This window comes from Athene cunicularia (assembly GCF_003259725.1).
Source record: "Athene cunicularia isolate RWA chromosome 5 unlocalized genomic scaffold, athCun1 chr5_part1, whole genome shotgun sequence".
Taxonomy (NCBI): domain Eukaryota; kingdom Metazoa; phylum Chordata; class Aves; order Strigiformes; family Strigidae; genus Athene; species Athene cunicularia.
This window is the reverse complement of record NW_020799101.1, coordinates 40,068,579-40,094,719: the sequence shown is the minus strand read 5'-3', so window position 1 is coordinate 40,094,719 and position 26,141 is coordinate 40,068,579. Positions and strand designations below refer to the sequence as shown.

General features: G+C 39.4%; 1 protein-coding gene across 3 annotated transcripts; it reads left to right on the top strand.

Moving 5' to 3' along the window:
* Positions 1–26: 26 nt before the first annotated feature.
* GANC (glucosidase alpha, neutral C) lies at positions 27–26,067 on the top strand. 3 transcript variants are annotated; one of them, XM_026849367.1, is made up of 22 exons: positions 27–91; positions 3,028–3,155; positions 3,691–3,873; positions 4,728–4,773; positions 6,161–6,227; positions 7,587–7,683; positions 8,258–8,438; positions 9,298–9,451; positions 10,626–10,861; positions 12,014–12,140; positions 12,801–12,880; positions 13,780–13,923; positions 14,327–14,423; positions 14,808–14,909; positions 15,393–15,636; positions 17,325–17,389; positions 17,903–17,979; positions 19,843–19,917; positions 20,337–20,450; positions 21,004–21,116; positions 22,616–22,719; positions 23,596–26,065. In XM_026849367.1, the coding sequence occupies exons 1-22, from the start codon at positions 68–70 to the stop codon at positions 23,703–23,705; spliced, it is 2,568 nt and encodes an 855-aa protein (XP_026705168.1). In that variant the 5' UTR covers positions 27–67; the 3' UTR covers positions 23,706–26,065. The 3 variants fall into 3 exon arrangements, with proteins under 3 accessions (XP_026705168.1, XP_026705169.1, XP_026705170.1); XM_026849368.1 differs by lacking the exons at positions 12,014–12,140; positions 12,801–12,880 and having other exon boundaries at positions 23,596–26,067; XM_026849369.1 differs by lacking the exons at positions 27–91; positions 3,028–3,155; positions 3,691–3,873; positions 4,728–4,773; positions 6,161–6,227 and adding an exon at positions 7,006–7,255.
* The last annotated feature ends 74 nt before the right edge of the window (positions 26,068–26,141 follow it).

Sequence of the window (26,141 nt, the reverse complement as noted above, 5' to 3'; positions counted from 1 at the left end):
AAAAATTTTCTTTATCTGCTCTTTCTAGTGTCCAAGATGAGGCTGTGGACAGAAGGACCTTTAAGGAATGCAACCAGATTGCTTTTTACAGGTAAAGAGAAGAATTGTAGCGTGGGTATTGTTTTTATTAAACTAGTAATATTAAAAGATACAGTAAGTAGTTAAACATTGATTTTTAATCACAGGAAGTCTGCTGCTTTGAGGATTTATCTTTCAAAGTGAGCATTCCACTCACCTGTCAGCAGGCAATAATCAGCATATTTTAAACAATGGAATCTTACATCCAAAACCTCTTCTGTTGAAATTCAAGAGAGTCAGTCCTTTCATCTGACAAAGCCCCAGCAATATTTTAACTACAGGTACACTCAGCCGCAGGTTGTCTTCTTGTTGTAGATATTTCTTGAATATCTGTAGTTCAAAACAACAGAATTCTCAATAGAAACCATTAGTCTGTGACAATAGCATGCATGATTAGAGTCCTGTTGAGAAAGTACCTTGGCCAGAATGCAGCATCAGATCTAAATTCTAGCGCATTAGTCTCTTAAAGCTAACCTCGAGCTAACTGATCCTTCTCATCCCATTTCTGAGATACCTCCACCTTTTTTTCCTCCCATCCTCCATTGTCTTTTGTCTCCTGCTGCCTGACTGAAAGGAGTGATTGCCCTGTTTTATTCCAATTAGTCACTGACATACTGCATTATAGTTTCAGTTATTAATTTATGTTCTGCAGGAAATTGTGTTCAGAAAACCCCAAATAGCATTTTGCTAGTGGGAGCAGGACTCCTTCCTCTTTTCACATCAGCCCTTTCTAGCCTGTCGCAATTTTAACTTAACACCTCTAATTTCTCAGCAGGAGGTTGCCACACATTGGCAAGCATCAGATCCTGTCTTTACTCTGCTTTTAAAAGAAATCCTTTATCAGTGCGGTTACAACGTCGGGAGGTTACAAATTACCAACATCTACTGCTTTATCACCACAGAATGTAGAAGCTGTTCACTGAGGCGTTACAGACCAAGCAGGGGTATATGACACAAAATGAAGAATAGATTGTTTAGCTAAAATTTCTGGGATCATAGAAAGAAGAATAACTGGACAGCTGAGAGTTTGGTTGGACACTTGAATTAAGACTATTACTGTTTAAAAAACCCTATAGAGTTGTGATGGGTGGCCACACCCCTCTAACATCTCATTCCTAAACATGTATGTATGCTCAAAACTATATTCCTTCTTTTTCTCCTTGACTTGAAGCACTCATAATAATTGCATTTGAAAAAATTCAAGGCAAAATTGTTAAGTTAACATTTCTAACAATATTATGTCCCTCTGTGATATAAGCCACAACAGTTAGGGAGACCAAAAATAATTTTCTGTCTTGACAGGCGTCAGAAACTTCTGCATCCTGGAAAATCCTTGTATCGAGCATTGTTGGAGTCAGTCACATTAAGTGATGAGAATGTCAAATTCCAAATTATTCATGAGGAGAATAAGGTGAGATCCCACCTAGCATAAGAGGGCGCTTACAGAAAGAGCAGTGAGTATTATCCACAAGTCTGATAATATTTGCAGGTTTTGAGATTCTTTAATGATAGATACTTAAGATGTGATGCAAAGTATCAGTCTAAAGATGTCCTTGCCAGTCTACATTTATTTGATGGCTTGAAGCTGTGCAAGGTGAACAGGTATTTTAAGGAACTTTAAAAAATCTTTAATTACTTTATGAGAATCTGCATAGAACTTTTTATCTGAAAAAATGTCTTTCATTCAGAGTTTTCTCCACTATTCCAAAATAATAAATTATTTTTCTGTAATGGAATAAGACCTATGTTCCAGCACCTCTTAACCATACCTTCGTATTCCTGTGTTGGCTCAAAGGCAGCTTTTTGGGAAAAAGAAGCCTTCTTTGCATTTAAGAAGACAGCCAGGAAGTGGGGTGTCTTCTATTTCTCTAATTTAACAGTATAGCAGGTAGCATATTCACTTAGGGTATAGGCAACCTAACCCATCCTCCGATTATGGGAGTTTGGAACTACAGCTCTCTTCCATGCTCTAAGCATCACACTGTGTAGATAATCTGCATAAATGTATTTTCTGCCTCTCTTGTTAATCCTGACTTTCCTTGAAGTCAGCTAGAAAAAGGAGTCTGGTTTTTGTCTCAATTTTAACAAGATGAAAGACTGAAGGTTCTGTGGCTTCCTAGAGTATTTGGGAATTTATACAAAGATGGCATAATATATTTCCTAGGAAGCAGGATCTGGAACTCCAAATGAATCTTTTTTCTCTTGCCTACTCTCCCTCTGGTATTGCAGCTCTTTCATGCCTTTGAAGAGAACATGGCTGACTGGCTTTGAGGTCAAGGGAGAAGATACCAGACCAAAATTCTTCAGCCAGATTTGTGTCTCACAGAAGGAGAGATTAAGAAGGGAAAAAACAGAAGAAAAATTGGATTTGTGGTGTAGGGATCCTGCACAAAGGAAAAATGAGTCATTTTATATGAGCTAGAACAGAGGTGACTTCCCAGTTCTCTGAACTCTAAAATAACAAGTTACAATGGGTAGGGCAGTATTATGCATTTTCTTTAGGTGTCTTTCTGACACAGTTCATCAGTGTCAGCACCCCTGTGAATACTAGTAAACATTGAGCACTGACATTTTTGCAAAGAGCCCGTATCTCAGTAGTATGCCACTCTTACATTGACAGCACAGTAGTGAAATCGTCCAGACTTTGAGATTAGTGTATACTACCCCTGTTTTCCATTACTTTTGTGGGGAGGGCTGCAAAACGCTAGACATGATGGACTCGAAGATAAAGAGTCCACTTAAAGAGAGTTTCTTTTTCAAAGGAGAGAAGCAGAGTTAGCTGGTGTAAATTCATATGGATGATGATTGTTGCTCAGCAGTAGTAATTAACATTAAATCAGAAAGCAGGTGGGGTTTTTTTTTCCAGACAGTAAGAGTTTGATGATGCTGAGTTGAAAAATAAGTTGGTATTTTTTATCACTACCAGTTTATCTGTTTGTTTGCTCCCAGATTCTTCTACAAGTAGAAATTAGTGAAATACAAGGCAATATTTTCAGGCTTAAAATTGATGAGGCATCTCCTCTCAGAGCAAGATACAAAGTTCCTGATGTTCTTATAAAGGAACCTACAACCCAGAGGTAAGCAATGGAAAGATGATTTAGCACCTCAGTAACTTATACAACTTCATTTGCCGGAGTATTTTCCCTTCTCCCTCATTTGTGCTACACTGCAGCTGTCTCTCTACAACACAGTGTTTTTACAGGAAGAGAAAATAAAAATACATGTGGTTAATTTACTTTTAAAAATTCATGTTAAATACATAGGAGAGAGTTTTGTCATATACGTAAGAAACTTGAGGCTATTTGACCTAGTGAGAAAATAGCCTACTTGTTATGATGCATCATTTTTACCTGTGGCGTTACCTGTTAATGTGAAAGGAATGCAAACTCTGGATAGTTTTCGCGGCAGTTCTGTAGCCACCTGTTGCACTGTGCAGTGAACCCTGAACACAGCATGTATTTCTGGTGTTCTTTGCCTCAATATTAGCCTTGAGGTTTTTGTAATGTATGCACATAATCTCAGCCCATCTTCTGTTTCAAATCATTATTTAGTCACAGTGGATTTCACATGCTGCTGGTTCATAAAAAGCTGTTGTTGCTTTTCATTTGCCAGACTCTTCGTATCCCAGAAGGAGTCAGGTATTTTGGCACTGTCAAGTGTTAATGAAGACTACAAACTTAAAGTCACAGCAAACCCCTTCCAGGTTGTGATACAGTCCAAGGGTGAGACTGTGCTGAGCATGAATTCCAATGGGTTGCTGTATTTTGAGCACCTACAACCACCCCCTGGTGATAGGTACAGTATCTGTTTATTGCATCGTAGTATGTACTGTTTGTGCTGTGGCTGAAGATAAACAATTCTATGGAATTGTAGTTTCTGTGATAGAAGCTCTTACACATTGAAATCTGTCTTCTCTTTTACTTCATACCAGTAAGTACAGTGATGAAGTTTTAACAAAGAAATTCTAGATCAATTAACTGCAGACTGTTTTAATCCCTTGCAGCAGCCATGTGCAAAATACTAACCTCATTTAATGGCCAATTCTGTAAAATACCAAAATATCCTGGTATCCCTTGTCTTTCTTGGGAATGAGTGATGGTAGGTTATTAGGTTTGTCTCCTTTTATGATTAAACTTACTCTTTAGGAAAGTTTTATTCACCATATAAGCTCCTGAAGTAAGTTTTGTTCAACTTACAATGTGCCATATAGCTGCAAGATTTTACAGGTCAATCCCATGGCAAAGGGTGAGAAACCACAGAGCAGGACATGTAATGACTAGAAAAAGAGCATAGCAAGCATCTCTCCTGAAGAGTGTTATTTCTAAAATTGTAATAAACAGGGAGCCCTTAAGAGAGAATGACAAAGAAGAGAGGATCTTCTGGACGGGTAAAACGCTGATGCAGATAGAAATAAATGTGAAAGGCCAAGAAGTCAACCTGACTCAAATATGGAGTGAAGGTTATTTTAAGACATTGGATAGTAAAATGATTTGTCAATTAGGGCTCTTGACTATGACATCAATTATCAGAATAGTCAAGCACCAGAACTCTTGTATAAGGTAGTGCATAATGCTATATGAATTTTCTGTTTGAAATCTTTCCTTATGGTAACAATAAACTGATAATTTCTATGTATTTGGTTTCACTAGAAAACCTACAGCAGAAAATGAGGAGGCAGCAAGTGATTCCTCTAAGGTAATCCACATTTACTGCAATTCCAGCATGAATATTTTGTAGGAAAGAGAATTAGAATCACATTCTAATAAACAAACATCGTCACTTTCCAGTAAAATTCAAAAAGGACCTGGCATTTCATATTGAGATATTTTGCAATTTCATAGTTGAATAAAGGTTTATGTGTTTTACCAGGACTGTAGAAGGCATCAGTCAGGTAGATCTAGCTCAAAAATGTTTTTACCATGGCCTTTTTATTTAGCATTTCTTTTTCTTTTGTTCTCTCATTTGATTTGGAGTAGATGTGTAAAAGGGAGTTTTGTGGTAATATTGGTCATTTTCAAATTCCCTGTTCATTGCAAAGAGACTTTCGAAAGAATGAGACCTGGTTTATAACCATCAAAAAGTATGCCTCCACATACATTCATGCTTAATACAGAAGTAAGAATCTCTCTGAAAACAGACCAGGTCTTGGCAGTGCATAAAGGCAGATACTGGTATTCTCAGGCTGAGTTATGTCCATGATGTAATTTTAGCCTCCTTTAGAGCAGATGGCTGGTTAGTCCACCATCCTGTTATAAATGTCAGGAGCTATGCTGCCTTCAGCATACTTGTGTCTGAACTCTGAGTTCTGCCAGGGTGTGTGCTTGCTTTGGGGGAGACACACAGCTGCAAGAGGCCACGTCTGCTTATTCTGGGATGCATGTAGAAAAGAAAACCAGGAAAGACGCTGCAAAAAGTGGAAATTCTAGGACAACGAATGGCAGGGCACAAGGCTCAAAATTTGAAAGAGACTAAAAGTATCCATTACACACACAGGACTCCTGAGAGTGTGGAGAGTTTTTCTGTTGTCTGACTCTTACTGTTCAAGGGAGTGGGTTGGTTTCTGTTTGTATAGGTTTTCCTGTTTGGTTCCATCTGTGCAATCTTTGCATTTCATAATCATGTTCAGCATCCAGAAGAAAGATACTTTTTACAGTGATAACAGTCATTCAGCAGAACAGCCTCCCCAGGGACATGGTAGAGTCCCCATCACTGGAGGATTTCAAGATGCAATTGGACAGGTTGCTAGATAATCTCATCTAGGCTCCCGTTTTCACGAGAGGTTGGACCAGATGATCTTCTGAGGTCCCTTCCAACCTGGGCTATTCTATGATTCTTTCCAAGACCTCAGGTATTACTTTTATGCTGTAGCAAAGTGCATGTGTGCTCCACTAGCACATCAGTTCTTCAGTGTAAATTCCTGCAGTAGGATCAGAATTGTGTTTGGGATCTATTTATATTAACCATATTTGGCAAAAGAGCAGTTAACAATGTACAAGTCTTCATGTGTATAAACATATTTCTCTTAGAAATACATGGTGTGAGCAGATGCATTTGCTAGGCTTAGCTATTTCTGTTTATGCAGAGGAAACAAGAGGATCTAGGTCTCTGGCAAGAGAAATTTGGCACTTTCTTAGACATCAAAGCTCATGGTAAGTCGCAGTCTAGTTCTGAAAACAGCTTTACTGCTTTGTATGTGCCTGTGTTTGTTCATATTCCTGTCAGCTTTCTGTTTAGCTGCTTAATGTTTATCAACGTCTTGCTCACTCCTGCTTTTAACTTGCCTGTCAGATATCAGTGATGGGTAACACATTTGACAATACAGGAAATATTCGTTAGGTTTCTGTTCAGGAGGGAACACATGAAATGTGACCCATTTGTCAGCTCCCTGTGTGCCATTTCTGACACAGCATAACCCTATCTCCATTGGCTGACTGGTATATAACGCAATTTTTCCTTTTTTTCCTTTTTTTTTCTTTTTTAATATTAGCACATAAATTGATTTCACTTATAGTTTTTTCTCATGTTGTCAGAAATCATGATATCTAGGCTTTAATAATTTTGCCAAACTGTTTTTAAGTAGGGGACTATAACAGGAAATACTGAGCAGTCTTAAGGGATAAGAAGGTTATAGAAACATGTAGATCAGTAGCTCAAATATAATTTAAATTAATTAGTAAAATTTACGACCATCTGCTGTCTGTCCAGTTGTATTCTACACTGATTGAGTTGGTTAGCTTTGTCCATTACCATTATCATGCAGACTTTTATAGCAGCCAGCACTACCCAGCAGCTGCAGGAGGTAGACGGAAGTCTGAAAGAGCTTCCTCTTGGTGACAGGAGCTTCTTCAGTCAAGACACAGAGGGGCAGGAAGCTGTTGCCCTTGTTGTTCATGCTGCATCTGGTGTATTAGGCCACCATCATGTTTTTTCATTTCTCTGTGTTGGAGGAATAAAGTCCATATGGTCAGGTTCTGATCCTGAAGCCACTGCTTGTCAGTCTACAGGATCTCTGGTCACCTGCCAAAAATTGCTCTGGATTCAGTAATGTGACAAGATGATGATATTCCTGGCAGAGGCTCTTGTGCATGCTACTCCACTGGCTGAGGCTGAAGAGCAGTAGAAAACAGGCAACTCTGAAGTCCACTCTGCTATACCACTGTGCTGCAAAGCTTGGCTTGTAGGTACTGGGATAGAAACAGGAGATAATTTTAAGCAGTTTCACTACAGAATAATTAAGTGACCCACTATTCCATGTATTCTTTTTCTATGAAAGTGATTAATCTTCTTAAGCAGATCAAAATCTGAATAAGTACAATAAAATGTTTCACATATGACCTCTGTAGTACAGAAGTAATAATGAAAGTGAAGTTGAAAGCGAGTATGAAAGAGGTAATTATTAAAAGCTGCTTTTGGGTTGGTTTTTTTTCATTTAGGTTGTTGTGATCTGTTGGTTTCAGCTAAGCCTGAGAATGGAACTCTGGTCTTCTCTTTTAATGTTATTCTCACAGGTCCTAGTTCTGTAGGCATGGACTTCTCTTTACATGGATTTGACCATGTTTATGGAATACCACAACACACAGAAACACTTCTTCTCAAAAACACCAGGTAAAGGTGGCAGATTGCTAGTGAAAGCAGTATCATTTTTGCAGCGGAGAACTATAACATTGTCTTATTAATTTAATGGCAACAACAGCTTGAGATATGTACATTATATAGCGTATTTTTTAGTTTAATGATACAGCAAACTGAGTCATAGCCCCTGTCCACATGGAGTAAGTTAATCTGCTTTCCCTTTCCACTCTGCAATTTCATGAATGACCCCTTCTGTTCTCTTTCAATTTTCCATGCAGTTTCTTTCTGAATTGCAGGATTGGTCATGTTTAAGCAGAACTCCTAAAAGAGCAACTCCACAGGAGGATGAGAGAGTTCAGAATTCATATTTTAGGACTTAGAGCACATGAGCAGTAGTCTCACTGGCAGCAACAGTGTTGTTTGACTGAGATAGCTAGGACCAAAGCAAAGAAGCAGTAATCTAGACTGTCCACATTTCAGCTCTGGATGCTAAACGAAAGATCATAATACAGTGTGTTCACAGAGTTTAGTGGGATGGCAATAGAGCTAAAATTGGCCTAGTGCAGGATGCTTGCATATAACAAACGCATCTGTTTGTTTGTCCTAGTGATGGTGATGCCTACCGGCTTTATAATTTGGATATCTTCGGCCACAAGATACATGACAAAATAGGCATTTATGGTTCAGTGCCCCTTCTTTTAGCACACAAGCCTAACAGAACTTCAGGGATCTTCTGGTTGAACTCTTCAGAAACGCTGGTGGATATTAATACAAAGGCAGTAGCTGAGGTGAGAGTTGCTCATTTTCCTCAGACTTTGATAATGAAAGAAAACACTCCAGGGCAGGGTCAACAGGAACATATCACTATTGGAGATCTATCTTTTCCTCCCTAATGAAGAATTGTCAATCTTCCTCCTGTCTTCCCTACTACTAAATTTGTTGTATTAAACCACTGAAGAGAACAAGATGACTCCTTTCAAGAGTCAAGTTTTAGAACTTGTATCTTAACAGGTCTACAGGGGAAGCCAGAGAGGAAACAGGTAATGCTGGAGCAGAAAAAATCTGCATAGGTGGCTATAGCAGCTAGAAGAAAGGTTGAACAAAAATTCTGACAATCTCTTGGATATGAAGAATTTTTCTGAGTTTTTATACTCTTGGAATTGCCACACATTTCTGCTTAGCAGGCTCATTCTTCTGTGGAATGTGATTTACCTTCAAGAAACATAAAATATTCAGGAAGTGAACTCACTCAACTCTTGAAACACAAGCATGAATTCTGTTAAAATTGAAATAGAAAAAACATTTTTGCTTTATTCCAGCACTTCATTACATGGTTAATAACTTTATTACTTATGTCATAGATATTACTCAAAGATCCTGCAGAAAAGGCATAGTCTTTCATTGTAGAGAAGCTTTAAATACTTTGCCCCTCATTACCCATTTTTCCTCATTAACTATTACTGTATTTTGTGTAAGCAGTATGCAAAGTAAAGGATTTGTGAAGGAGATGTAAGAAACATTCGGTATCTATTTCTGTTACCTGCCAGGTACGTTTTAGTGAATTTTGTGCGTTTCCATCTTTGCTCCTACACTGAACAAAAGTTTGATAGAGCGAGCTATTCAGTTTTACCTTGGTTTCCTTCAAAGCACATGCCATCTGGATCTGCTGCGGAGACTGCGAAGCAGAGAGCAGTGCCTCTAACTGATGTGCGCTGGATGTCAGAAAGCGGCATCATTGATGTCTTTCTGCTGATGGGACCCACTGCTTTTGATCTCTTCAAGCAGTTTGCACAACTGACAGGTACTAATTCACATAATTGGAGACAGTACAGCACATTTACCTGGGAAATCCTCTGAGGAACATGCTGTCCCTGAGAATGGGTTAATATTTACCTAGCCCATTGTGTGCAGGAGGCCAGTTCCCAAACTGCAGTTTGTAAAGCAAAGGCTGGTGCCTTGTGAAGACAGGCCTCCATCCTTGTTTTACCTAGCATCTGCAGCTTGGTCAAACTTGGCCTTAATTGAGAAGCCAGCGTAATTAAACTGCTATCTGAAACTGCTCCCTCAGAGAGGAGACACAAGGGGCTAGAACTGCCAATCACCATCCAGGCAGGCCACCTTATAATGAGAAAAGACTGAAGTTATGGAGTAACATACCCTAGAGAGTAGAGAACGAAGATAGATGATGGCATGCAGATATGGGAAAGGAAAGAAGCAAGAGGCTCAGGAAAAGACTAAAAAAATAGAGGCAAGAGGGCTAACATCTTATGAAAGCAAAATTCTTTATGTACTAAAGAAATTAAGAGCACAGAAACACCCCTGGTACTTCTTTAGTGTGTTAACAATGATTGCTGCACAGATGTTACAGACATTGTGGCTCAGCTGAACAGGAATAGGAAAGTAGCCAGACCGCAAGAGCACCTTGCCCAGCAGAAGTGCACCCTCAGGAAGGTTTCGCAGCTCCCTTTTGCCATATGCCTACATACGTATTCTATTTTTTTAAATTCCAAACAATTGCAATTCCATGGTTCTCCCTTGTACTGCACCACCTGTGGGCCTGTTTACACGACTCAGGTTCAAGCAGTCACAGGAGTTGCATTCTGCTGATTAAAATCTATTTAATTGTTTGCATTAATGACAAGCTAATTAGAATATTTGTACATTAGAAAAAATAAAATAATAAAATTATCTTGGTTACTGGAATAACAAGTCAGCATCACGGAACAGCACGTTTCTTCTCATTCTTGTATTATCATTACAGCCCTCTGCTCTTTCTGGCTGTTGAGCTTGTTGTAATGTTTGTTATTTCAAGAGTTCAGACACTTTGGTATGAAGAGCATGCTCTAGATTCAACTTGGGCCAGCATTCCCTGACTCCAGACAGATACATATTAATCACACTGACTTTTCTAGAGTCTCTAGAGAAAATCTTGAGAGACATTAACAGAGTTACCTTCATTCATATACTCTTCCTAGGCACTCAGGCCCTGCCCCCACTTTTTTCTCTGGGCTACCATCAGTGTCGGTGGAATTATGAGGATGAGCAAGATGTCAAGGCAGTAGATGCTGGCTTTGATGAACACGACATTCCTTATGATGTGATATGGCTGGACATAGAGCATACAGATGACAAGAGGTATTTTACCTGGGACAAAAAGAAATTCCAGAACCCCAGAAAGATGCAAGAACATCTCAGGAAGAAAAAACGCAAGGTAAATAATATACCAGGAAGAAAGAAAGCGTTGCTTTGTAGTGTGAAGCTACCCAATCTAGCTTTAACCAAGGAACTTCAGATACTGGAAATTTTAACTCAACAGAGTAAATTCGACTGTGTTGAGGTCTGGTGATTCTTCCAGTGCACAAGCTATCTTGTTTAATTCAGTTCCTCGTGCCACTTTACTATTTCGTAGTTTGTTCTGTACCCTGACCATCAGGCTAAGTTTGACCCTCATGAAGCTCCGTCTTACAGAAACAGACCAGTCCTGTCCTTGACGGGGACAGGGGAAAATTTTTCTACTTAACATGAGCTTCCATCATTGGTAGTTGCTATGCTTGCTTCAGCTTTTCTTTGTATTCATAATACTTTTTATTTTCTGCTTATACTATCTGGGATTGCTACTTTATGTTGCTACGATTGCTTACCATAAACTAAATGTTTTTTCCTTCTGGTGAATTCCTGGCATGATGTACAGTCTGTTTGCTTAGTTAGTCTTAGTTAGTCTGCTTTTAGAGCTAAAATATTTTCCTTGGAATTAAAGAGATGTTAAAATGTACACAGATTATATCTAAGACTTGTAGCTGTTTCTCAGCTTTACAGCAAGGCAGTTAATGGCAGCAGAAGGTAACTGCAAAATACAGTGGATGAATAATATAAAATAAACATGGATGTTTAAAATATTAGAAACTTCTGTTGCTGTTGTATGCTATACAAACTAAGATATATTTAAATGTCTTAAGGCAAATTATTTTAACATGCTATACAAACTAAGATATATTTAAATGTCTTAAGGCAATTATTTTAACATGCAAGTCAGACATTTACCCATTCACAGAATACAGCAGTGAATTAAACATAGTGTTTTTAGGGGTTGGGGTACTTGCTTTTATCTGCAACAATGTTTTTTGGCCCTTATTTCAGACAAGTAAACATGAATTCATGCTCTCCTTATATATTCAGCTATCATGTATACATAAGTCAAGCATAGTACATACAAGAACTGGTAACTGCTTTCTAAAATCAGTGACACAGCTACCTTTTTTACCTGAACTGAAATCATTATCTACCTTTTATCAAAAGTGAACTCTTATTGTTTTGTTCAGTACAGTTCATGCTAATGATGCATTTTATTTTCTTGTCCTGGCAGCTTGTCGTCATTGTAGATCCTCACATTAAGGTTGATCCCATGTATACCCTGTATTCGGAGGCAAAAGACAAGGGATATTTTGTGAAAGACAGAAATGGGCAAGATTTTGAGGGCATCTGTTGGCCAGGTAAAAAAACCCACTCTGTCTCTACATTTCAAGCTGTTTATATTAAAAATCTTGCAGAATAGTTTAATTGGGACTCATGGAAGTGGAATTAAATTCTTACATTCCTTGCATTGTTTGTAAATATTTAGAATTTTTAATACTTTATGGTTTCTTTGGTACAGTCATGTTCTAATTGCCTCAGCTGTACAACTTCCTCTGTTATGTCTGTTGGATCTGCAGATAGTCCCAGTGTCTAGAACTAAAAAAAGTTGAATTTGTTGATCAGAACAGCCATCCCTCTGCCCAGCTTGTCTTGGGTGACAGAAATGCAGTCTGGTCTGTTGCAGTGAGCACAGCTTATGTTGGCTGGATGAAGTTAAGGGAACCCTGATACTGAAGACTTCGATTCCATCATAATATAGTGATTTGATGTATTATTTTTCATTAGGAGATCTCATTGCAGGGAGAAAAGGAGGTTGTCCTCTTCTTTACAGACAGAAAGCCCACAATCCTGTCAAAGGAATGAATATGGGAAAAGTCAAGAACATACTACAACTCCAAGTAGCATGGCAGGATGTAGTTATTCAGCTTCTCAGCGACACTTCCCTGTACTTAGGTGCAAAGACAATGCATGCCTGCTCTTAAAATCAGATAAATAATTGGGTTCTCTCACATCCACAGGGTCCTCTTGTTACCTGGATTTCACCAGTCCTGAAGTGCGAAAATGGTACGCAGATCAATTTGCCTTCAAAACATACAAGGTGTGTATTTATTTTCTCTAATCTAAATAGCCCAGAAAGCCTGAAAATGGGAGAAAGAGAGAAGATAAACTACTGGCTAAGCAAGTCAGTGGCTTTTGTAGCTGTATTATCACAGTGTAGAGGAAAATACCTTGATAAGCTGAAGTACCACAGAAGAATTTTCTCCATGGACTTGTCTACACTAAGAAAATTGGAACCCATATGCTACCAGTGTACCTGCTCACTTAGTTGCAGTAGCAGGATGGACAAACTTCAGAGATTCTAGCAACCCATAATCTAACACAGCTGCTGCAATTCCAGCTTTTACTACCATGATAGTACACAAGGAGGGATGTGGGAATGCTCTCATAGCTCGTGGTCACTTCACCCCAACCTTCCTTCCAGCACTCCTGCCTCGTGCTGAAAGTGTCTGCCTGGACACTACCAGACACCTCCAGTTCCCCCCACCCAACCCCAGAGTTCTGCTTTGCAGTAGGGTTGTTGAAACCACTCCCCTAATAGACATTTGAAGTAGACGTTTCCCATGCTGCTTTTCCTCTCCAGCTTTTCTTTTCTGGCCTTCTCTGATTCTTTTCCTTATGGCTATTTAATACTTGTCTTTTCCCTGCCTCTTTTTCCTCACCAGAAGGCAAGGAATAACAAGTACCTACTGACTTCTGTAAGAATTGCAAAAATCAAGTGGGCTTGTAGGCTGCCAGCCTGACCACAGAAGGGCCACCAGGAGAGGTGAGATGAATGACTGGCAGCTTTCAAGTGACCACAGGAGTATAATTACCATGTCTTACTTCGCTGCTGCTGTTTCTACTCATACCCCAGACTGGTCTGACACCCACTAGAGATAAACACTCCAAATCATAGCAATACCTCTGTTATATCCTAATTGCACCCCTGTGTCATAGGGATCCACTAATATCCTCTATGTATGGAATGATATGAATGAGCCTTCAGTTTTCAAAGGGGCAGAACTAACCATGCAGAAAGATGCTGTACACTACAACAACTGGGAGCATCGGGAAGTACACAACCTCTACGGATTCTATCAGGTAGAGTATCTGGAGACACAAATCAGCAGTTACTCTCATGGAGTATGTCTAATGAGGTAATTTACGCAGTAGTAGGTATTCTGTAACCTCTATTAAGGACTGAAACTCTGCTTTGACGGATATTGCTATATTTGAAATAAACTCTCTGATTGGTCACAGAAAAATGTGACAACATCTGTGTCTTTCTACCATAACAATGTTAATGACATTGGTTGTGACTACACAATATTAATTTTTTTTTTTATGTTCAAGTATATTCTAGTAAGTGTTGCTTTAACAATAGGTATTATTTGTAGATACAGATTTCTTAATTTTCTTGCCCTAGAAGGACTAGAAAAGGCAGTGGAGCAAATATTCTAATTATAGAATTTGTCTTCCTGACTTTTATACTCATGATTTTCAGCAAATGGCAACTGCAGAAGGACTCATCAGGCGTTCTTCAGGGAAAGAGAGACCATTTGTCCTCACACGATCTTTCTTTGCTGGATCACAGAAGTATGGTCAGTAATGACTAGCTGGACGCCTTTCATGCTGTTTTGTTCTGTTAAGTTTGGTGTGTTGTAAGGTCTAGAGAGGACAGAAACCATCTCAGAAATATTGACATGGTGAGCTCATAAGAGTGCAAGTGATTTTAAAAGTCAGGAGAGGCTGGCAAAGTGTATACCAGTGAAAGGCAGAATAACATCCTGTGTCCTGTGACAAACAAGTACCAGTTTTCATTGCATATTTCAGGAGTATGTGTGTATAAAGAAAAAAAAAAAAGTTGCAGTGAACAGGAGTTCACCAGTAGTTCATGACCATTTTGTCTTCTTTCCTTAACTGCAAGCATAAACTGAAGCATACGCTCAACTTTCCTGTGTAATGCTGAAACTGGGTATTTCCAGGGGCAGTGTGGACTGGAGACAACACAGCAGAGTGGGGTTACTTGAAAATATCTATTCCAATGCTTCTCACCATCAGCATGACAGGCATTTCATTCTGTGGAGGTAAGGTGTTCAGCTGCATAAAATCACTGGTGCCACCAAGCTTGTATCCCAAGATAGATTTCAACACAGATGGTGGAAAGCTTAATAGTGCAGTGCGTTTCCAGGCAGTTTCACAGATTAGTCTGGTTTCAGAAGCCAGTAACCTAGCTCTCGCCATCATTTTTTCATTAACTTATGTAGTATTTGCATCTCACCTGGAGCAGCAGTCCTCAGGCGGTGTTCCATGGCGTCACTGTGACAGTCCTCTGTCACTGGGGAAGGCACTCCCTTAACCTCAAAAAGCTCTCTTGAGGTTTTTTAAAGGATAAGTTGCTACACCGGTTTTCCACTCATATTTGGACAAGCAGCTGCCCACAGCAGAACTGCAAGCACACCGTGAAATGCATGGGTTTATACACTTGGAATGTTTGTTAGAGGAGAACTTCACATTTTTCAGAATAATTTCCAAAAATGTGTATTTTTATTTGTCTGCGCAATATCTAGCTGATGTGGGAGGGTTTATTGGAGATCCAGAACCAGAATTACTTGTTCGCTGGTATCAGGCTGGAGCCTACCAGCCCTTCTTCAGAGGTCATTCTAACATGGAGAGCAAACGGCGAGAACCGTGGCTCTTTGGGAAGAGGAACACCCAGATCATCAGGGAAGCCATTAGAGAGCGCTACGTCCTCCTGCCATACTTATACACACTGTTCTATCGGGCACACACAGCGGCTGAACCGGTTATGAGGTAAGAGCATGTCAGGAGGTTTAGTGATTATCTTCACAAAGGAGGAAGGAAGTTCAATTAACATCTCTTACTTTTGTGATTTCTTATTTAAATATTAAAAAAGAAAAAAAACCACAAAAATTACAAGATTCTATTTTCATGAATTCTGCAAGCTTTGGTAGGGTTCTCAGAGGAAAATTATATGTTTTGTGTTTTTTTCCAAATGACACCTGACACACACTAATTCAATAAACACTGCACAGTCTTTAAACATACTTTTAAAGTACTGTAGCCTCCAAAATTCTCGTCATGATAAAGAACATTATGGAGTATTCCAACCCACACATAAAACAGGTTAATGGACTCCAAAGTTGCTGGCCTAAAAACATAAATGCCATTTTACCCCTCATGAAAATATTTGTTACTGCTGAATTGTTAGTTATAAAAGCGTACTTCATATTGATAATCTGATCATTTATCTCTGCAGTATTTCTTAAAATTTTCTTTTAGTAGAGAATCTAATAATCTAGAACATACATGAAGTTAGAAAATAAACTTTTATTCTGCTGCTCTCTAACCTCTTAAGAAAGTACCACAGTGGAACTGAGTGCAACAATCCTTTCAGCAAGAGATGAATGTCCATTAATCTCCCTGGTATTGCTGTGTCTTTAAGGTTGCCCTAGAACTATTCTTTTGCACCACATTTACCTTTACTTATTGTTACACCAATACAACACATCTCCTAAGTTTTAAAAACGTAAAGGTCTTTTTGACAAGAATTGAGTGGTTTGAATTTTGAAGATCATTTGCATTACAGAAATAGCGTGAGCATCTGTCTGCACATGTATAGGCATAGATGCCCCTGTTGTATGTGCTGACATAGTGTGTTTCTGACTTTCTTGAAATGAAGCTTACATTGACAGGTGCACAGTATTAAATAAAACTTTTATTGCATTAAATTTGCTGGAGTAGGTACAGAATTAGAGAGGAAGCATGGTATTTTTCTCACTGAGACAAGCAGAGTGGAAAATGTGTCTCATTTGCAAGCACAGTGAACAGCAGGGCTGCAGTGAACAAGTGGATGCCTTTGAGTGAGCAGGTGAGCCAGGCTTTTTGTGTAAGGAAACCCAGACTCTGTCTCTGGATAAGTTACTGTTGTCATAATCCCTCGAACTTTAAACATACAATTCCTGTTCTGTAACCAGATGGTTACTGCACTACCCCTATTTGAGAAAGACTGAAAAGTAACTTCTGGTGCAAGTTTTTCAGTTGTGACCAGGAGGAGACATGCTGTCACAGCAGTAGAGAGCTGCTGAGAACAGGAAGGACTGTGCTGCAGGGACTAGCTCATCAGGTGTCAGCGTTGCTGGTAGACGGTGACAGAAAGGTGCACCTATCTCTCCTTTGCTAGAAGGAAGGTATATGTAGTGCAGATTTGTAAGGAGGAAGGCAAAAGGGAAGAAAGTGAGGCTGTGGGAGGCCAAACCATAGGTATATGGGAGTGTCTTAACCCATGCTGTACTGGAAACTCTCATCAGTGACTCAGAAAGGGTACTTTAAGGCACAGAAGAGGACCTTGCCCTATCTTCAGTTCTTGATAGCTGTCCCTTGTAAAAAGGAGAAAGTGAAGCCTGAAAATGCCAGGCGGCCTTGAACAGTCTGTTAGGAAGGGAGAAACTAACTGAATCCTACTATCTTTCTTTCTACAGGCCTCTCTGGGTAGAGTTTCCAGAGAAAATAGAAACTTTTGATGTGGAAAATGAGTACATGCTGGGTAAGCAGGTGTCTTCTCATCCTCTCGATTTTGAGTTAAATATTTTTGAGGTGGTAAGAGTGTGACAAAAAGAAAACATGAAAACTCTGCCCAAGACTGTTAAAAATTACACTGTAGCTGAATATAGAACGTGAGACCTCTTTAAGGGACCCGGTTTTAACAGCACTTTGAAAATAGGGGTCATATGACATGCAAAAACTGATTTCAGTCTCACTAGTCACTAGACTAGACTGGAGCAAACAGGAAATCATCTCTTAGACTATGAGGGACCCAGAAATGCCTCCAAGCTGGTGGGTATAGAGTGCAGCCCAGCACCATAACAGAACAAGATCCAAGCAACCATCAGCTCCCTACACATGCCTTTTTATCCAGTGGAAAATGAACCTAAGCACAGGCCATGCCCAAGCAAGCCCCTAAAATGTCTATGGGAGGCTGACAACCCCAGACAGTATAGCTTCTGCTTTGATGAGATGCAGCCTTCAGGTTCACAGCCATGTTTATGTTTTTCTCTAGGAAATGCTTTGTTGGTGCATCCAGTCACGGAGAAAGAGGCCAAGGCAGTGAGTGTTCTGCTTCCAGGGTCAGAGGAGGTGAGGAACAATATGAAGTTGCTCAACTGTTTGGCTCAAAGTAGTATTTTATACATCAACCTCCCAGCTCCCCATCTCATAACTGCTGAGCACTGCTGCTTTGTCAAGTGCTGGCTAGCCATTCTGTGCCACTCTGAACCTTCCTTCCATCTTGATCTCTCACATTCTTGGCTAACAGTAAATTTACTTTTTTGCCTGTTCAAGAGCTGCTGCACAAATCTCAGATCTCTTATGCTTTAAATCTCCCGTCAAGGCTTGCTGCTTTTCATGGAACAGCTTCACTAAATTGTTGACTCCCTTTTTTCATGTATTTATCTTTGGGTTAAATTTCTCTTTCATGTGGAAGAAGAGGGGTCTTTGAAGAAAGGCTCTAAAAAGGGAGAAGAAAGCTGTGGGGAGGAAAAATTATAACAAGGAAATACAAGCCTCCAGTAGCCTGGGATGTGTGTAGCAAAGATTTTGACATTTAGAGATCAGTTTCTCTCTGAAGTTATTTGTCCACAGGATGGCAATGTCATCCACTCCTACAAAGAGTGGCTGCATCAGCTGAGAGGTGGAGGAAGGGAAAGAATTTGAGGAAAATAGTTACTAAGGGAAAGCCTGAGGCTAGAGAGAATGAGAGGAAAGACAACAGGAAAGAGGAGTATCTGAGACCATGCAGAGCCTTGTGACTCCACTCATACACCTGAGGAAATGTAGAATTCTTAACAATATAAGGAGAAAAACTGACTAGGCTCTCCAAACAAGTTAAAAAATATATTTTTATCAAGATCTCTGTGGGAATTGACTGCCTGGCACACTTAAAGCAGTTAAACCTGCTGGCAGGCATGGTGCATAGGAAGTTAGATGTAGCTCTTTTTTGCAACCATTTACCTGTGTAGAACCAAGTCTGGATAAGTGCCCAGGTAGTGATGGCACTATTCAAGTTAGATACACTGCATTTAATCTTCTAAGGAGGACAGGAAGTCATGGCTTTACTATGTAGGCCTCCTTACTTTGTATAAACAGTGCAGCCCTTACTAATGACTGGGCTCTTGAGGAGGAACGGAAAGACTAATAACAGGGGAACATCCTGCCCAGAAGATGCCAAAAGTTGAGTAATTGCCAAAGAAACATAAAGTCAGCAAAAAAATCTTTGCTAACTAATGGAACGGTAAAGGTGACAGGAAGAGATTGCAACCACCAACTCAATTTAAGACCAAAAAGACTTTCCTCCCTCACCCTTTGAGTTTGTGCAGAAAAATAAGCAGACACCGTAACTTTAAATTGAGACGAGACATGTTGGTAGGAAATGATACCCATGATCACTACAACAAACATGTATTCATGTAGTTTGAAGTGTATAAATATGTATTCTGCCAGTGTGCAGTATGCTGGCTTCGGGGAATTACCACCTAGCACCCATCTCTGTGCAAACATGAAACAAAATACCTTTACTCTGTGTGTATATTGGCATCTTACACACTGGTTAAAAGACCCCAGTTGTGGGACAACAACTTGTTATTAGAGACTTTGTTGTTAATTTTCACTTCAATATAAATAAGCTTATTATGGAATTTAGCATTTCTAGATTAAAAAAAAAAAAAAAAGATGTATTCCATTGTTTTGCACTTCCAGATGCTTTAAGACAAACAAGATGTTACACAAACTGTAGAAAAGATCAGTTCTTTTTTATGCCTCAGGAATAAAAGTTTCTCATTTCCACCAAGAAGGTAATTTGATTTAAAAAGTAAATGCTATTTCTTGCACATCAAATAGGCTGTTAGGAATAGTGACAGTAAGGTTCAGCAGAAGAGTAATTGCATCTGCAGAGGCAACATCTCGCCAGCTATGTCATGCTCGTTCTTTTTCTATTTTTCTTAGATTTGGTATGATTTCAGAAAATTTAAACGAATGGAAGATCCAGGCATTCTGAAGATCCCAGTAACACTGGAAAATGTATGTTTTTGTTTTAAAATATTACTTCCACTGAGCAGGGAAAAAACCCAAATGGGCATTTGTTGTGTCAATATTCAAAATCAGGAAAGTGACGTTTCAATTTCCTTGTAGGAACGTAATCTAAAATAGCTTTTATGGAGAAGAAAAGTCCCATCTCCTTTGTTGTTAGATGTAAGACTAAATGTGTCCTGGTGGTAAAGTGAGGTGATGTGACTTCTCCAAGCAAAGATATTTTGCTTGCACACATACAGGAAGATTACTACTGTTCCCATTGTTAATTGAATAGTTTTCTTTATGTACTTGTGGTAGAAATTAATTTCTGAGCTTTGATAAGAGCACGTTTCAGTTATCCCTCTTCCAAGTTAAAATTATATGCTCAGAGTATATGAACCTTTCTACTGTGGCTTTGTTTTTCACAGATTCCTGTATTCCAGCGGGGGGGCACTGTGATACCTCTGAAGACCGCAGCTGGAAAATCCACTGAATGGATGATAGATATTTCTTATGAACTGCACGTGGCCCTGGACACAGAGGTAGTCTGAGATGACATGCCCTTTACAGAGTTGCCTTTTACTCCATCTGACCTTTTAAGGTCTTTGCTACCCATTCAATCAACACAATGGTATTTGCATCTGTATGCCCAATGGCCCTCCTCTGCTTCTCCTGTTTGGGAGGGCTTCCACCTCCCTCCCACTGTTCCCTCAAAGTGAGACCATCTTAGTATAGCAGAGGCAGAGTATTTTTCTGACCTTTCTCAGCCCTCCTCTAGTCCCTTGGAAGAAGGAATAGAGAATGAGCAGGCCACAAACTTCCTCTTGGGGACACAGAGAGAATTTCCTACAGCTGTCTTTTCTAATGAATGCGGTGACATCTGGCACCACCCACATCAGTTTACAAAACCAGGATGTCCAAGTCTTCAGGCATTCTCAGAGCTGGACTCTGAGCCTTCCAGGGGTACAAGTCACTAATGAAAAATAAACACACACCCTTCACTATGAAGCATAACATATAGCAAGATGGTTTTAGTTTCATTGTCCAGCACTAGAAGCTGCTGTTAATTTGTACTCCATCTGGTGTGTTTCACAGGCCTGTGCAATAGGTGAGCTCTACCTAGATGATGGGCATTCATTTCAGTATCTCCACAAGAAGCAGTTCCTGTATCGGAAATTCACTTTCCACAAGAACATTCTCACTTCCAGGTAACAGCAGTAACGGACAAAAGCCACACTGTCATTGGAAAACCTCGTCTAGTTCATGAGGCCTTCTTAAAAGCTTAAAATTAGTCTGTTTAGCAGAGTCCCAGAACATGCAGAATCTGTCATAAAACTGCTGAGGTAAACAATGTTCTGCAGAAGTCAGAGGACAGCAACACATGAAATACTGAGTTATCTTATATTGTTTCAGTCTGTACAATCTCCAATGTGACTAGTTTTACTAAAATACAGAGTAAGTTATCAGCAAGAGTAAAGCCTATCAAAAAGACAAAGAAAGATAAACTGGGACATTTTCAAATAGGCAACACCTGGAGTGTATTTTCTAAGATGTATTTTTCTAAGATCTTCTTTACTGAGAGGGTGGTCAGTCACTGGGCCATGCTTCCCAAGGAAGTGGTCACAGCACCAAGCCTGTCAGAGCTCAGGAAGCATCTGAATGATGCTATTAGTCATATGATTTACTTTTAGATATTTCTACGAGGAGTAGGGAGTTGGACTTGGTCCTTATGGGTTCCTTGCAACTTGAGATATTCATGATTCTGTGTGGGTATCACAAACGGACACCATTATATGTAGTCTCCAAATGTCATCAACAAATGCACCATATATATTAGCATGATAAAATATACAAGCATGAGGGAACACAACCTGTAAAGGCTGAGTGAAACAACATGAAAGACAAAAATATCCATAGCTGCTTGTAAGGAAAGAGATGCTAAATATGTCACTATGACATTTTTACTTTTAAGGTATGTTGCCCATGGGGCTTTACAGTGCATAAACAGTGATTTTACAGACATTTCTTTATTCCTTCAAGCTTCAAAAATATGCAGGACATGGTCCTAAAACTACAAAATTTAAGACAGAGCAAAACTGTAGACTAGCTTGGATAACATAGTTAAAAGTATGCTTCAAATCTCTTTAACTGGGATACAAAATCCAAAAAGCTTAGAAATGCAGGATAGGAAAGAAAAATGTTGCCATATTGCGAGCAAATCTGGAAGTTGGGAAAAAGTCATTTTGAGATAAATTATATGATCTGTTCACTCTGGAAAGTTTCATTTTGATTTTTTTTTTTTAGAGCTTTTTAATAAAAATTAAACATTTAACAAAATGAAAGGCAGTTATGCCTCAAATTGAAATGTCTTACTTAAAAAATGTAAAAATTACCTTTACATTTACACTTAGGAGTTTTTACTACCATTTGGCAAAAATCCAGAACTTTTCTGATTGTCAAAGCCATGCTTTTTGCTACAAAAGAGCTTCTCAACCTTTTTTCTTTTAACTTCGTGAAATCTGCTATGCAGTGAAAAATTAGCTGATAACAGGAGAAAGTTTTACTTGTTTCAGAAGAAGGGTAAATAGAGGAAAGGAAACCAGTGTAGGGAACTTTCAGGGTGAGACTGAAGTAGTACTTTCTCTGTACAGTGCTGAACTACTGATGGACAGAAACTGATGTCTATGAAATAATTTTCTTTTTTCAGCTGCACCGATGAAAGTGGACAATACCACACCACATGTGTGATTGAACGGGTGATAGTTCTGGGATTTGGACAGCAGCCCACTTCTGTGACAGCCTGTTCCAAGGGTAATGCACTGGCTTCTGTTTTACTACAATTTTCTGAAATCCTGTTGCTCTGCGATGGTTCACTAGAGGTGGCAAACTGACAGCTCTACAAGGGAAGTGTTACAGCATAGGAAGCATCTTTGTTTAGTTTTCTTTGCTACTGTCTTTGATATCAAGGACAGAATTCAGTGAAAGGAACCAACAGCCACTAATATTACATGCAGAACTGAAGAGCATTTGCTTTGTAAGGCAACAGATACATGAGTAAAAGTGGTTCAGAATTAACAAGTTTAGGTAACTTTGTCCTGCACAGAGGTAGCATTTCAAATGAGGGGCTGACCATTTGCTCAGATCTGTAAGCCTGCCTAGTCTAGAACAGGAAACTTGCAGACAAGACCAGAATTACTTTTCTATTCTTCTTACTCATTCAAAAGTGTCTGGAGTTCCTGATTATGTGGGGATCTCTAGAAGTTGTGAGGGATCCCATATGGGTAGGTGGTAATATCTACAGAAAGGGTTTATCATTTCTGGCTGCTTTCCAAGCACATCCCTTCACTTTGGGAATCATGTGGACATGGACTTTCTGCCTCCACCTGTCAATCTTCAGAACTTTTGGAGGAAAACCTGTGCTGAAACAAGATTTTTTTTTTTTTTCCCCCCAGAAAAATCCTTGACTAATTCCATGGTTTGATAGGTCAGAAAAAAAGAAATAGTTTTTCCAATTCTGCTGCCTTCTTGTGTGTTTACTGGGCAGATTTAGCTACTATTTCTTTTTTAATCAGTCCTTTCCACGAGTGGCAGGGACAGTCTGAATTAAAAACTGAAGGGAGTCATGTGTAACGGTGTTTCATAAGGGTTTGTCTTAAATCATGTAGTAAACTCTCTTGTCCTCTTCAGATGGGAAAGAAAAAGAAGTGGTGTTCACATATGATATGAAGACCTCTGTGCTGACGCTGGAAAATTTAGCCCTGAGTGTTGATGCTGACTGGGAGATTTGCATCAGCTGAAAGGAGACGCAACTTCTTCAGAGAATTCACTGAAAGGTTGAGGGGAAATAAGTTGTGAAGACTTAAAATGTTCACTTGAATCCAATCAAATCAAAGAATGTGTTTCCCACCCACACCCCCGGACTAACATTTCCTAAAATTTTTCTTTTAAAGCACTAATTTAAACTTGGATAGCTCTTCTATTCGGCAAAAGTAATAGCACTAGGATTGCATCTTCAGGGAAAAAAGCTAAATATTATCTGCTCCAGGATAGCTTCAGTTAGTCATTAAGATTGAATTCTGCCCTCACTTGCAGCAAAAAAATTATAAATTGGTGGGGTGAGAATGTGGCTTGTTAGTGTGGAGTTAAATATAAGTATTTGGAAATCCCACTATTATGAGACTGGAGCACTTGAGAAGAACAGATCTGGGGCAGTTCGCCAAGCAGCATGAGTAGATATGCCAGACACAGAGGTTCTCATTAGAGTTCTGCCTGTAAGCTTCCTTGTGAAAACAAAGACAGAAGGAGCCACCCAGTGTGATTACAGACACTTCCTCTTCCCATCGTTACAACAATGCAACATTAGGCAGTCTGTACAGGAAAGTAAAGAGCAGGCTAGCCAAACAGTCTAGTCACTGAAGGTGAAGTTTGAGTAGGTTGTGCCAGTCAGCTGCATGATAGTAAAAGACAGTAGTGTGGGGGAGTGCAGAAGTCTCTCCAACAGCTGGCTTTGAAGCTGGCATGTGGATTTTGAAAAGGCACAGGTCTACTGTTGTGCATTTTCTTAAGTGCAATACTGGCTTAGAGTAGCAGCTAGACTCACATGGAAACATCTTCCATGTTACTGGTCTCCTCTCTGCAAGTACTACTTTAAGAAAAAGTCTTTTGTTATAAAAGAATTAGCGTTTTTCAAGCATTGAATGTCATTGGTTAAAGCCAGCCCAGTGAAGCAACTCTGCTTATGGAGAGCTCTTCTCCACATCTTCCATCTCTTGCCAAGGTTTGGCTTCCTTTACACATATTTTAGTAATTTCTTGATCCGTTTTTAGGATCTGGCTAAGATTTGAGCTTGGTATTTATGAAGGAAATTTTTAATTTTGATGGGATTAATTCTGCATTTAGCCACCCCATTTTATGTTTATTCCCCCATTCTTTTACAATTCACCCTAATGTTCCCTTGCCTCCTTTTCCCACCATCTCTGCCAGCAGAACTGGTGTGTCCTGATGCTTTTATTCCTGTTCAAAATGAGGAGACATCCTGAGTCCCACATCGCCTACATCCTGCCTATTCCCACAGCCCTTTCTGTATCAGGCATCTCTTTTCACAGGCTACCGTTGCTCCACGGCTCAGGTTGTTTGCCCTTTCCATTTGCTATACTGGAAACTGTATTATTTTAAAACCAGTTCTGCTTTGAGTCAAACCTGAACAAGCCATCAGTTGCAGTTTGTGGATATAGAAGGGCAAAATTGACTTAATTTCTTTTAGCAAGATAAAAAAGTATTTAATAAATAATTCAGTAAATTAACTCTTAGGAAACATAGAAGGATGATCACCATTTTTGCCAACTAAAGATAATCTAACAGTCCATGTGTACGTTGTTCCCTATGCTTCTTCCTAAGCCCTCTCTGTGTGTGGTTGGTCATTCCCACCTGCTGCTGTTTGTCCCTTGCAGGGCAGATTTCTGGGAACAGCAAGTGTAAGAGCAAACTGTGGCCACTCCGCTCTTGACTACTAAGTGCAGTTTGTTCCCCACCAGACCCTTAGGTTCCTTCTTTTTCATCCTGGAGAGCTGTTTGTCAGCTCCTTCAAGCAGGCAGTGTGAGCCTCCACCCCAGGAACTGGCAGCCTAAATACTGCTGTGCTTAATGCAGATGGGTTAATCCAGGTAGGACAGTAGCAAGTAGATCTTTTACAATTGTGAGAAGAGACAGATGCTATTTTTGAGACAGACCCTATTTTTCTATCAGCTTCTAAGCTTTAATTAATGATTGCTTCTTATGTTTAAGCATAGCAACACTTCTGAAAGGATATAATTATTGTCTGGAGCACTTTAATGAAATGTTTTAACTGGTATTTCTGAAGTTGGAAAGTAAGTGAAATAAAGTAACAAGCAAGTTATGTGCCTTATTCCTTTCAACCCTCTTTCTACTGTTGAGGATCACTATTGAGTATTCTTCCAAGGGTACCTGATTCAAGTGAATTAATAGCTTTTATACTCTGGCCCTCAGTATATCTACACTATAGTAAGTACTCATGGGTCAAATTTTCAGTGGTATGAAGTGCCTAATTTCTGTGGATTTTGATAGGAATTAGTTGCTGAAAAATTTAGCAGTTGTGTCTGTGTCTGAGGAAAGAAATTTCAAAGAATATCATTTATGTTGATATTTGTAGCAACTCACATACTTTCCCATATATTTATGCCATAAATGAAGAAATAGATTTATAGTATATCTTT

Coding starts and splice junctions, on each gene's coding strand:
- GANC (XM_026849367.1), top strand. CDS start 68: ATGCAACCAGATTGCTTTTTACAG. Junction 92..3,027: donor AACCAGATTGCTTTTTACAG/GTAAAGAGAAGA, acceptor GTTTGCTCCCAG/ATTCTTCTACAAGTAGAAAT. Junction 13,924..14,326: donor ACCTCTACGGATTCTATCAG/GTAGAGTATCTG, acceptor CATGATTTTCAG/CAAATGGCAACTGCAGAAGG.